At 32.7% G+C, this 12,194-nt stretch overlaps 3 protein-coding genes across 9 annotated transcripts in view; 2 read left to right on the forward strand and 1 right to left on the reverse strand.

Annotated features, from left to right (window-relative positions):
* LOC127708917 (sushi, von Willebrand factor type A, EGF and pentraxin domain-containing protein 1-like) overlaps positions 1–12,194 on the forward strand; it is a 271,696-nt gene that overhangs the window by 212,495 nt on the left and 47,007 nt on the right. The gene's annotated exons all lie outside the window — the stretch shown is intronic.
* Positions 1–12,194, reverse strand: part of LOC127708921 (protein jagged-1-like) — a 151,264-nt gene that overhangs the window by 63,872 nt on the left and 75,198 nt on the right. The window contains exon 1 of one of the 5 annotated variants that reach the window (XM_052214100.1): positions 47–162. The exons of 2 other annotated variants lie outside the window; for them this stretch is intronic. In XM_052214100.1, coding sequence (XP_052070060.1) covers positions 47–49 — 3 coding nt within the window. In that variant the 5' untranslated portion in view covers positions 50–162. Of the gene's footprint in view, positions 1–46; positions 163–12,194 lie in introns of those variants that run through there. 2 more of the 5 variants (XM_052214099.1, XM_052214104.1) reach the window with 2 other exon arrangements.
* Positions 1–12,194, forward strand: part of LOC127708919 (uncharacterized) — a 203,217-nt gene that overhangs the window by 58,250 nt on the left and 132,773 nt on the right. Inside the window, exons 1-8 of one of the 3 annotated variants that reach the window (XM_052214095.1) lie at positions 168–215; positions 529–630; positions 4,766–4,931; positions 5,526–5,648; positions 6,605–6,734; positions 7,359–7,492; positions 8,415–8,606; positions 10,722–10,904. The exons of 1 other annotated variant lie outside the window; for it this stretch is intronic. In XM_052214095.1, coding sequence (XP_052070055.1) covers positions 556–630; positions 4,766–4,931; positions 5,526–5,648; positions 6,605–6,734; positions 7,359–7,492; positions 8,415–8,606; positions 10,722–10,904 — 1,003 coding nt within the window. In that variant the 5' untranslated portion in view covers positions 168–215; positions 529–555. Of the gene's footprint in view, positions 1–167; positions 216–528; positions 631–4,765; positions 4,932–5,525; positions 5,649–6,604; positions 6,735–7,358; positions 7,493–8,414; positions 8,607–10,721; positions 10,905–12,194 lie in introns of those variants that run through there. One more of the 3 variants, XM_052214094.1, reaches the window with a different exon arrangement.

Below are 12,194 nucleotides of genomic sequence, written 5' to 3' on the forward strand. Positions count from 1 at the left end.
CATTTGGCTTTGTCTTATGATTTTAAATAGTCAAATGATAACTTACCATTATCCGTTGACGAATACACACCAATTAATGGTGTATTTGGAAAATATAAATATCTTATCTTATCTACTTCCGTATTTGCATCCTGCATCATATGACTTCATGCATTAGACGAGGCCTCATTTTGGAAATTAATCAATACATTCAACCAGTCTTGTGATGTCTAAGGGTAAGTTAAATTTAGGTATATTATTTCTCACTTCTAACTGATTAGCACTTCATAATTATATATTCGTTTATTTCAAAATTGTAAATTATTATTGTAAATTTAGTTAAATCTATAAAGCATTCGTTGCTTTAAGTAAGTATTTATGCAGTTCAGTCTTCAGTGAAATCTATATGGGTGTTTTTTAAATTTTTGTCCAATAATTGTCAACCCATATATCCGAGATAATCCACCGGAACCCTCCCCTCAATAGTATGATCAATATAATTAATAAACCTTTTGTTTACTTTATTCTTTTTTTTTTTGTTTCTTGTAGGACAATTATCGAAAATTTAGATACAGCATGTGGACGTTAAAGCGTGTTGTTGCTTTTATTACATGTTTTTCCGTTGATGTGTTCGGAGAAAACGCAAAATCTGTAAGTAATTTAAGATAATGATAAAAAAAACCTAGAATTTATAAACTTTTTATACAATCTTCAACAAGGTCATTCAGATAACACACCGATATATGAAGACATCCAAATATAATACGGCTTGTTTTTATATTGAATTACTAATTTCAGAAATATGTTGTTCAGGTGACTTTGAATAGTTTTTGGTAGCTTAGACATACTTTATTATTAGATGCACATATACTATATTTGAATAATTAATGCAACCTACAAACACGATATTTACTTCAAGGGATCTCGTTCCCAAGCATTGTCATTATTTTACATCTGATGTTTCTGTCTGTATTTAAAGTATCATGACGCATGTACAGTGAAACTAAGTAAAAGGACGACTAATTGATATTCTTAGGGAGGCCAAAAAGGATTACTTTCACCTATAGCGAGTTACGCTTCTTTGTTTTTGTTCATTTATGCTGACTTTGTACTCAATTATATTCTTCATTATGTGGTGTATACTATTTATCTACAATTTGGCAACTTTATTTATTTTCAATTCTTTCCACATTTTCAAAATCATTCTGCCTATCCTCCATCCCAGAATATCAAATGGTTATCCCCTAACTTAAGTTCCTAACACCAGTGTATGATTGGGATGGAACATATAACAATGAAGATTTTTTTCACAAGACGAATAGTAAACAATTAATATATTACAATGTAAAGATATGTAAATTTGATAAAACTTTGTTAATACGTTATTTGAAGTGGAAAGTATCTGCTATCAATTTATGTGTCTCCTATCTGCGATGATATAAAAATTTTATGTAATGCCATTGAGAAAACGTTTTCATGTGTATGTATAATCATAGTGTCCTGCATCTTCCTTGACGAACATTTTTATGTGTATGTATAAATATAGTTTCCTCCATCTTCCGTGACAAACATTTTCATGTGTAAATATAATCATTGTGTCTTGCATTTTCCTTGACAAACATTTTCATGTGTATGTATAATCATAGTGTCCTGCATCTTCCTTGACAAACATTTGCATTTGTATGTATAAACATAGTGTCTTGCATCTTCCTCGACAAACATTTTCATGTGTAAGTATAATCATAGTGTCCTGCATCTTCCTTGACAAACATTTTCATGTGTATGTATAATCATAGTGTACCGCATCTTCCGTGACAAACATTTTCATGTGTATGTATAATCATAGTGTCCTGCATCTTCCTTGACAAACATTTTCATGTGTACTTTTAAAGAGTGCCGTACCTGCTTTTAAAGAATATTTTCATGTGTTTGTTTATAGTGGCTCCTATTTGTCTTGACAAAACATTTCAATTTGTGTATTTGATAATAGTGTCCAGCATTTTCTTTGTCAGAATATTAGAAGGTGTATATTTATACTGTTTCGTATTTACCATGACAAAACAATCTCATGTGCATGTTTATATTTTCCTGCAGCTACTTTAAAAGAACATTTTTATGTAGATATAAGAATATGTGGTATGAGTGCCAATGAGACAACTCTCCATCTAAGTCAAAATTTATAAAAGTAAACCAATATAGGTCAAAGAACGGTCTTCAACACGGAGCATTGGCTCACACCAAACAGCAAGCTATAAAGGGCCCCAAAAATTACTGGTGTAAAACCATTCAAACGGTAAAACAAACGGTCTACTCTATATAAAAAACGAGAAACGAGAAGCACGTTTTAATGGTACCAAACCTTCACCCTTATCTGAAACAATAGTGTAACATTACAACATAGACAGACACTCTATAAAATATCATTTGAATTGGTTTAACCCAATCAAAAGACATATTAACACCAGTGAACATACACTGAACAAATAAATTTGATCTATGATACAATGTAAATACAAAATAAATAAACTAAGGGAAGAATAATTAAAGTAACATGTTATACCGCTGTGAAATGTTAAACAATATAAGAAAAACAATATGCTTGAACAAAAATATCAGCCATTTGCAATTACTTTAAACACAGGTAAATGAAAATAATTTTGTTGTTAGGTATACGTGTACAGTTCAAATGTATGTTTATAATGTCTCCAATCTACGTTGATAGAACATTTTCATATATTTACCTTGATAAAACATATTCATGTGTGTGTTGAATAATAGTGTATTGCATCTGCCTTGACAGAGTATTTCCATTTGTATGTATATACTGTTCTTTATCTGCCATGTCAAACATGTTCATGTGTATGTTTATAGGGTCTCCTATCTCCGTTGCTAGAACATTTTCATATCTACCTTGATAAAACATTTTAATATCTACCTTGCAAATACATTTTCATGTGTATGTTAAAAATTGCTGTCCAACATTTTCCTTCACCAAAACCTTTTCATCTGTTTGTTTGCAGTGTTCCGTATCTGCCATGATATAACGTATTTGTTGTGACAGCACATTTTCATTACGATGTTTACACTAAATAATTCAAAATTTGGTGACTATGTTGAACCCATCTATTCCATCGAACTTAAGATAAAGGATACAACAGATACAGATAAGTCTGCCTCATATCTTGACTTAAATTTAGAAATTTACAATGAGGGTCGGTTGAAAACAAAACTTTACGACAAAAGAAATGATTTCAGCTTCCCTATTGTGAACTTGCCATTTCTATGTAGCAAAATTCCAGCAGCGCCTGCATACGGAGTATATAACTCCCAATTGATACGATATTCCCGGGCTTGTATTTCCTATCATGATTTCCTTGATAGAAGGTTGCTGCTCACAAAGAAGCTATTAAACCAAGAGTTCCAAGTGGTGAAGTTGAAATCATCCTTTCGTAAATTTTACGGACGTCATCACGAGTTGGTTGACCGTTATGGAATATCCGTTTCACAGATGATAGCGGATATGTTCCTAATGTCTTAACTATAATCCCGTCCCCTTTTCACGAATGTGACCCACCGAATGAGACTTGTTACCGGGTTTGTACTAACATGAGCAACACGACGGGTGCCACATCTGGAGCAGGATCTGCTTACCCTTTCGGAGCACCTGAGACCACCCCCAGTTTTTTGTGGGGTTGGTGTTGCTGAGTCTTCAGTTTTCTATGTTGTGTTTTGTGTTTGTCTGTTTGTCGTTTTCTTTTTTAGTCATGGCGTTATCAATATAAAAAAGAAGATGTGGTATGATTGCCAATGAGACAACTCTCCACAAGAGACCAAATGACACAGAAATTAACAACTATAGGTCACCGTACGATTTTATTTTCGATTGAAGAGTTTGACCCTCTGGTATCTTACGCCCCTCTTTTATTGTTTCCAGGATTTGCTTTGACAGAAAATTTTCAATTGTACTTTTGTAATGACGTATATTTGCCATGACAGAACACTTTTAAGTGAATGTTTAAAGTGTCTCTCTTTACAGTACAATTCCATGTGTATGTTTAATTATAGTGTCTTGCATCTGTCTTGACAGAACATTTTCCATGTGTATGTTTATAGTGTCCAGTTCCTGCATTGACAGAACATGTTCATACTTATGTTTATAGTGTCCCGTATTCGCCGTGACAGAACTTTTTCAAGTGTATGTATACAGTGTCCCGTATCTGCCTTGACAGTACATTTTCATGTGTATGTTTATATTGTACCGTTTCTTTTTTTTACAGTAGATTTTCATGTGATGGTGTATAGAGTACCGTTTCTTTCTTTACAGTATATGTCCATATGAATGTTTAAAATTAGTGTCCCGTATTTGCCGTGACAGAACATGTTTAATGTGTATGTTAACAGTGTCCCGTATCTGCCTTGACAAATCATTTTCGTGTACTTTTAAAAGTATCTCATATCGACTTTCACAAACGATTTTCATCTGCATGTTTGATAGTGTCCAGTATTTTTCTAATGAGTTCATTTTTCGTATATGTTTAATTATAGTGTCTAGCAACTGTCACGACAGAACATGTTAATGTATATTTACATGGTGTCCCGTATTTCCCGTGATAAAATATTTTCAAGTGTATGTTTAAAGTGTTCGGTATATGCCTTGACAGAACATTTCCATGCGTATGTTTAATAGTGTCCGGTATCTTTCTTTAGAGAACGTTTTTCAAGTGTATGTTTAATAAAAGATTCCGGTATATGCCTTAACAGAACATTTTCCTGTGTATGTTTATAGTGTCCGGTATCGGCCTTGACAGAATATTTTCATGTTCAACCGGCTTATTCAACAGTTAGCGATGATATTCAACATGGAACCACGTTGACAGTTAAATGCGAATCTACACAAGAGTTTTCTTGGGCATTGTGCCTAAGCGGACAATGGACAGTAGAAGATAAAGATTGTAAGCACACTATTATGTTTATTCATCCTTTAAAAACAAGTTGAACGAGGCAACAAACTATATGTTGCAAACTCAATGTAATGTGTCGTTATTTTTAGGGATTCGATAAAGCATGGACTTTATACATAAATAAAAAAAGAAACAATAAGTCAGAGAGTATATGTTTTGCAATATTTAGATGGGTATTGCATCGCTTGAAATAGGCATCAACAAAATCCTCTAAACTATTAAAGATTTCCAATTATATTTTCAAAGTAATATCCTTCTGTATCGCTAGCCAGTCAACAATTGACTGGGATAGTCAGTTTTCCTACCGAAGGTCGAAGGTTCTCCTAGGGCACTCCGGCTTCCTCAACCAATTAAATCTGACCGCCACGAAACAGAACAATAGTGTTGAAAGTAGCGTTAAAACCCCAATCAATAAATCAATCAAAGTAATATCTGAAAAAGCTATTTTGTTATTATTGTTTTAGCGTTAAAAGACATACGCTTTCACAAAAATACCAATAATGATATATATTTCCCATATGATATTTATAAGTCGACTATATGATTCCGTTTTGATTAATTACGTACCATTTTTTTCATGATTAGGTTCTTTACCAATTACCAAAGGACAAGTGAAACCTTTAAAGAGAAGAAAACGCCAATTTGGTTGGAGTTTTAGAGTATCTCTAATTGTTATCCCTGTATTCATTTATCCTAGACCAAGACCAAGTTAGTTATTTATTTCATTTCAAGTTTTGTAAGTGTGAAAAAAATGACGTGGTCCTGTACTGTACTGTACTGCATTGTATTATATCGGATTTAGAATATGATAATTAATAGATAGAATTGTAGAATGTTGAAGACATCATAATATAAATATGTGTGAGGGGATCCGTTCATCCTATTTCGACTCTTCAAAATTCAAGAGTCTATCCTAAATTGAGGTAAATTATATGGCCTTCCAAATACCGTTTCGATTCCTTACATCACTGAAGTGACATTAATTGTCAAAATCCGGATATGGTGTACTAATTTTTGCACCCTTTGTTTGCGGTATACCATCTTTTCCGCAAGTTTATTGTTTTCTGTTTGGTATTAAATTAATAGTTAAGATCCATTTTGTTACATCTGGTGATCCGTTTATTTGGTAATCGCCAATGGCAGTCAGCAGGGTTCAAAAACATCCTTTGTTCGACCTGCTAGTAGTATGCGTTTTGTCAAAATATACTTTTTCACTTTTTTTGGTTTTTTGGAAAATGTTGTTTGTGCTGTATTTAGACCCCTCTAACAAGGAATTTGTTTTGCATGCACACGTATAAAAATTGCGGTTTTTATCCAACGCAATCATAGGTTTGAACGTTGTTTTCAATTTAGACTTGTTTATATGTGTGGGGTGATATATATATATGTATATATGTGGGGGGATATATTATATATATGTATATGTGTGGGGGAATATATATATATATATATATATATATATTTGTGTGTGTGTGTGTGTGTGTGTGTGTGTGTGTGTGTGTGTGTGTGATAAAAACTTACTGATATGCAATATGATAAACATTTTGTACATTAAGGTAATGATTTTAAAATATTTTCTGTTTTTTTACAGTGGTGTAATAGTACGACATAAGAAATAACTTGACTAACATAGCCTCTTCAAAATAGTTTCTATTATTTTTCAGGAGATTCAACAAGCCCGCAGATAAACAACTGTCCACCTGTCAGAACAGTAACAGCTATTCCAATTCAGCACCATGCCTTTGTTGATTGGACACCTCCTACAGCATGGGATAGCAGAGACGGACCGACTAGGTTTTCACAAATTTACTGGATGATATAAACATAAGTTTATCTTTGTTTAAAATGTTACTTTAAGTTTGCACTGCACAAATTTGTTGAAAATCAATCAGGTTTTAGATCAATTATAGGACCACTTGAATAGCATTTCGTTAATGTTTTTAAATAACATATTTTTGTTTTGTAATAGTCGTTTTGTTACGCACACTTGATACATTCCCAATTTTGTTCAAATGTAAGCATAAACGGACAAAGTTGACAATGTATTGTTATATATGTCCTGTTGTATACGTAATTTTTATAGCGTTTCTAACACATGTAAATGAAAACGAAAAGCAAGGAATTAGAAGATGTAAATACTACCGAACTTGGCTGCATGTTAAAGTTCCACAACAGGTTGTTAGATATCTGTCTGTTGTCTGTTGATTGACAGTAGAACAAAAGCTCCTTGTTTTAAGCAAATCTTCCCCATTGTTTGAACGATTTTAGGCGATATATGTTACTTCAATGATATGAATGAATAGTCCCAATATGCAATAATCGCAACCATATGCATCCGTCTTTCTCGTAGTTTGTCATACATACCCATGTTACAATTACGCAAAAATAGTAAAACAATACCATTTCATTTATTTAAAGTATCCATATTGAAGGGCCGTATAGATCGGGCGGTCCATTCTTTGAACGAGATGGTAAACCCACTGAAGTTGGTTACTATGCTCGAGATCAATCAGGAAATATGGCAACATGCAACTTTAACATATATGTAAAAGGTAAACATATATTAAATAAAGTGCCTAGAAAATCAACCTAACTACGTGAGAATAAATCTGATTCTTCACTTCCTCTCCAACCGGGGCTGGAACCTAAAATGTTTTCTCTACGTTCTATGGCAACGCTGCCTATATATATATATAGCTAGCATTACGCAGTCGCCTTTATCCTTCATCTAAGTACAGCCTATATACCAACGACCAATACAGAAATAAACAGAGAACATAATACTGATGGTTCATTAATATTCGTGGGATACTTATGTTTGTGGATTTCCTGGGAAAAGGTAAACCACGAATATATATGTTCAAATGCAAATTTTGTAAAAGCTCGTTTTAAGACTTTCCCAAAACCATGATATCAAATATTCAAGAATATTCATTTTTTTCCCAAGCCACGAAAATAAATGAATCAGCAGTATTAAGAGGAGACGGTAGAAATGAACAGCTTTTAGTTTGTTTTGATCGTATAAAATTACCCAAAAAAATCCAATTACACGCAGAACACTTATGTTTTGCTGAAATTAAACTAATTGTAATGTGTGCACTTACATAACTATGCTTACTGTATTATAATCATACGATTTAAATAAGGATGATACGTTGTGAATGCAAATGGCGTCTTCAGTTTCGTTCAAGGAAAATTCTAAAACAACGAACGAATAAAACATATTCCAAAATTTATAGTTAAATTAGTATTTTCAGTTGAAATTTAGCAGACATGCCTAAATGTAACACGTTTTACTCGAGGGAATTATAATTATTCAAAGCTCATGTAAAATATTTCAACCTTTAGAATGACACAAAAAGTTCTTTCTTTAAGATATGAACACTTTGTTGATAATATTAAAGAATGAACAAAATAAGTTTTAAAATTCACATTTTCTTAGTTTTTGTTTTCATATTTTATATGAACGTCCAGTCATACGATGTCCGGTGCGTTCAAGCAGCATACCAGATGGATATAGGGTCTGTCATCCGAGTAGTGATATGGTTTTAGGAACAGTCTGTTGGTATGGCTGTTACCAAGGACACACACTTAAAGGAGCACCATCAAGAATAGAATGTTTAGAAACAGGTCAATGGTCAAGTCAAAAGGAGCCATATTGTGAAAGTAAGTGCCAATCATATTAGGAAGGCGTATACAGGAAAACATTATTTTTAGTTCTTCCTGGTTCCTCTATTCATTTTTAATAGAATAATAAATTATTTATCTCACATTCTGTTTCCGGACAGAAAATACTTTTAAGTATCATCATTCAAATTGAAATTGGCATATGATTTGGAAAATGTCAATTTCTAAGTTGACAGCCCGTGAAATATTGATAAAATTTCAATAATTATTGTATATGTATATCATAGGATAATAATTATAGTTATATCAGTCATCAATGTTTACAAGATATATTGTCAAAAGCTTAAGAACAAAGCATAACAAATATTGTTTATTAATTGGGTACACGGAGTTAATTAACCAGGCTTAATCCACCATTTTCTACATAATGAAATACCTGTACCAAGTCAGGAATATGACAGTTGTTTTCCATTCATTTGATGTGTTTGAGCTTTTGATTTCGCCATTTAATAACGGACTTTCCGATTTGTTTGAGTTAGTTATCTTTGTTTTTTTATTTTTTCTAATAATTCTATGAACTTGTGTTGCTTTCATACTGCATTGGTTACTTTCCTACGTTATAGGTTACCTTTATTCGAAATGAACGCAATTGAAGGAATCAAATGACCCTTTTTTCAGCCAATAAGATATCAGCATTTGTTTGAATTGAACACCTACTGTAAATGTATGCATTTGTATTAGGGATGTCAACCCGAGTATTGGTCGGTAGTACCGAGTATCGAATACCAAAATGATGCACGACTAATCAGTTTCCTTTTAGAATAATGTTGTTTCTATTGATTTTGACTGAGAGCGCCTCTCGGGAAATTAAACAGTAATCATTAATGAATCAAAATTAAAATACGTTTCCAATGTTTGCGCTTAATTGTCATTTAAAATTCCTTCGAAAAAGGGTGGGCTTTGCATGAGAGCAGCTTTTCTAGGCTTTCAAGTTCGGCTAAACAGTGCCATTCTACCACATCTGTAATGTTTGCATTATCAAACAATCATGTCTGCAGTGCAGGACTATTAAAGAGGAGCGAAAGACACCAAAGGGACATTCAAACTCATAAGTCGAAATAAAAACAGATAAGCCATTGCTAAAAAAAGAAAAAGACAAACAGACAAACAAGAGTACACAAAACACAACACAGAAAACCAAAGACTGAGCAACACCCACCAAAAACTGGGGGATCTCAGGTGATCCGAAAGTGTAAGCAGATCCTGCTCCACATGTGGCACCCATCGTGTTGCTCATGTTAGTACATACCCGGTAATAAGTCTAACTTGGTAGGTCATATTCAAAAAAAGGGGGACGGGATTGTAGTAACGACAATTGGAACATATCTGCTATCATCAACGAAACGGTTATTTCATAACGGCCAACCCACTTGTGATAGCGTCCGTAAAATTTAAGAAGGGGTGAAATCAACTTCATCACTTGGAACTCTTGGTTTTATAGCTTCCTTGTGAGCAGCAATCCTCTATCAAGGAAATCATAATAGGAAATACAAGCCCTTGAATAACGTATCAACTGGGAGATATATACTCCGTATGCAGGCGCTGCTGGAAGTTTGCTACAAAGAAATGGAAAGTTCACAATTGGGAAGCTGAAATCATCCCTTTTGTCGAAAAGTTTTGTTTTCAGCCGACCCTCATTGTCAATTTCTAGATTTTTAGTTACGTGACAAAATTGAGAAGACCGAATTTGCCTAGAAAAATTGACAAGATTATTTATTTGTCTTAAAAAATAAATTTGTTGAACAATGTGGGATCATCAGGAAATGGTTAATGTCATCATCACCCCTTTGGTAATCGTTAAATTTTTTTTCTTACGATTACCAAATACTGTTATTTGATCTGATTTGGCGTTCTCATAATTTTTTAAGAGGTCTTTAAATTAAATTATTGATTAGATAATTGTACAAAATTATTTTATGTATTAAATGAGCAATTAATTATGTTTTAAAATCCGAGGACTACTAATTAGTCCTAGATGATAATGTTGAACTCGAAAAATTGGTCTTATTTTGTGTTTTCATTTTGTAGATATGTTTCGAGCGAGTACTCGAATAATCTTAAGTTGTATCAATGACTTATATTTTATGTTTACAGAAAAAAAGTGTTCACCAATTGTTCAATCTGGCCAGCTAAGTTTTTCGTGCACAGAAGATTTTTACTTCAGATCTATATGCACATTTGGATGTGATGCAGGATTCGATATTCCTACAAATCAACGGAGAACTAAAGTGTGTCTGGCATCAGGGAAATGGAACGGATACGATCCAGATTGTGTTGGTAAATATTAGAACTTGACACTTAACAAGTATAAGATTGGTAAAAAAAAATCCTATTTGATATAGGTGAACATATTTAGCGCAGTAGCTTTTACACATTCAGCACTCATTTTACATCTTTAACGCTTGATTTTATATTTGCACGTCAATATTCATTCTCAATTGTTTTATAAAAATTTAAGACACATTTTATTTGAATTTTTAAAGACAAACGTCATGGCAAAGCCTATATATATATATATATATGTGACAACTACAACAATGACATGCTATTCTTTAATACATACCATGCAATGGTATAATGTTAAGAAAAAAAAACACGATTCTTTCTTTTTTCCCTACAGTCAGACATTGTACTATGCATCAAAGTATACAAATAAACTTATTGTTCCAAATTTATCAAATAGTCAACAAGATGTACTCTCCGCGGTCCGCATAACAACCACCTGCTTTTATTAAAGGGCATAAGCTACAAGATATCAAAAAAAGGAAAATATGATTTATTAATGAAAGTGAAATAGTGAAGTAATAATCCGCTTTAAGCAGCCAGTTTAGTTCAATTTTGTCAAAATAAGCTAAGAAACATCCCTGATGAATTATTAATAATTCGACCTCATTGAATCCGTATTCATGTGACCTTTAGTTTAACCCATTCGCTAGAGATTGGTTACGCATGTATAAGTCGTGTTCGGTCTTAAAAAGGAAAAGAATGTTAACATTGAAATAGAAACAAGGATAAATCATTTCGTTGACTGATTCGATCCTCAAAAAATCAATCATATACTGGTAAAACGATGATTAACTTATCTTTTTAACCTATTTCATGAAATCAAACAGATCTAGAAAAGTCCAATTGCACGAGGTCGCTATCTATTTATATTTATGTTTATATCGGGTTAAGTGATTGTCGGCAGTCTTCAGAGGTCATCTCGATGGTTAATTAGATGGTGTCTAGACTAAAACACTCAAGAAATACTGATATATATTTTCGAGTCCATTCTTTGTTAATTGTTTATTTCAGACTGATTGTAATTTGGATATACGTTTAGTATGTTATAAATTAAATAAGAGAATTTGAGTCAAATCGGCGAACATGAATTTGACAGCTAATGCCCCTTTATAAGTAAAATGCACACAACGGTGACAGCTGACGAATCGTGATTATTATCTTTTTATTTCTAACGCTCGTACAAATTAATTAATATTAACCGATAATGCACGTTTATTGTAAGTTTGATTAAAAGTGAAAACAAAATATAAAAAAAACAAAAACAAACAAACAAAAAAAATC

Source organism: Mytilus californianus, unplaced genomic scaffold, assembly GCF_021869535.1.
Source record: "Mytilus californianus isolate M0D057914Y unplaced genomic scaffold, xbMytCali1.0.p SCAF_7, whole genome shotgun sequence".
NCBI classification, from domain to species: Eukaryota; Metazoa; Mollusca; class Bivalvia; order Mytilida; family Mytilidae; genus Mytilus; species Mytilus californianus.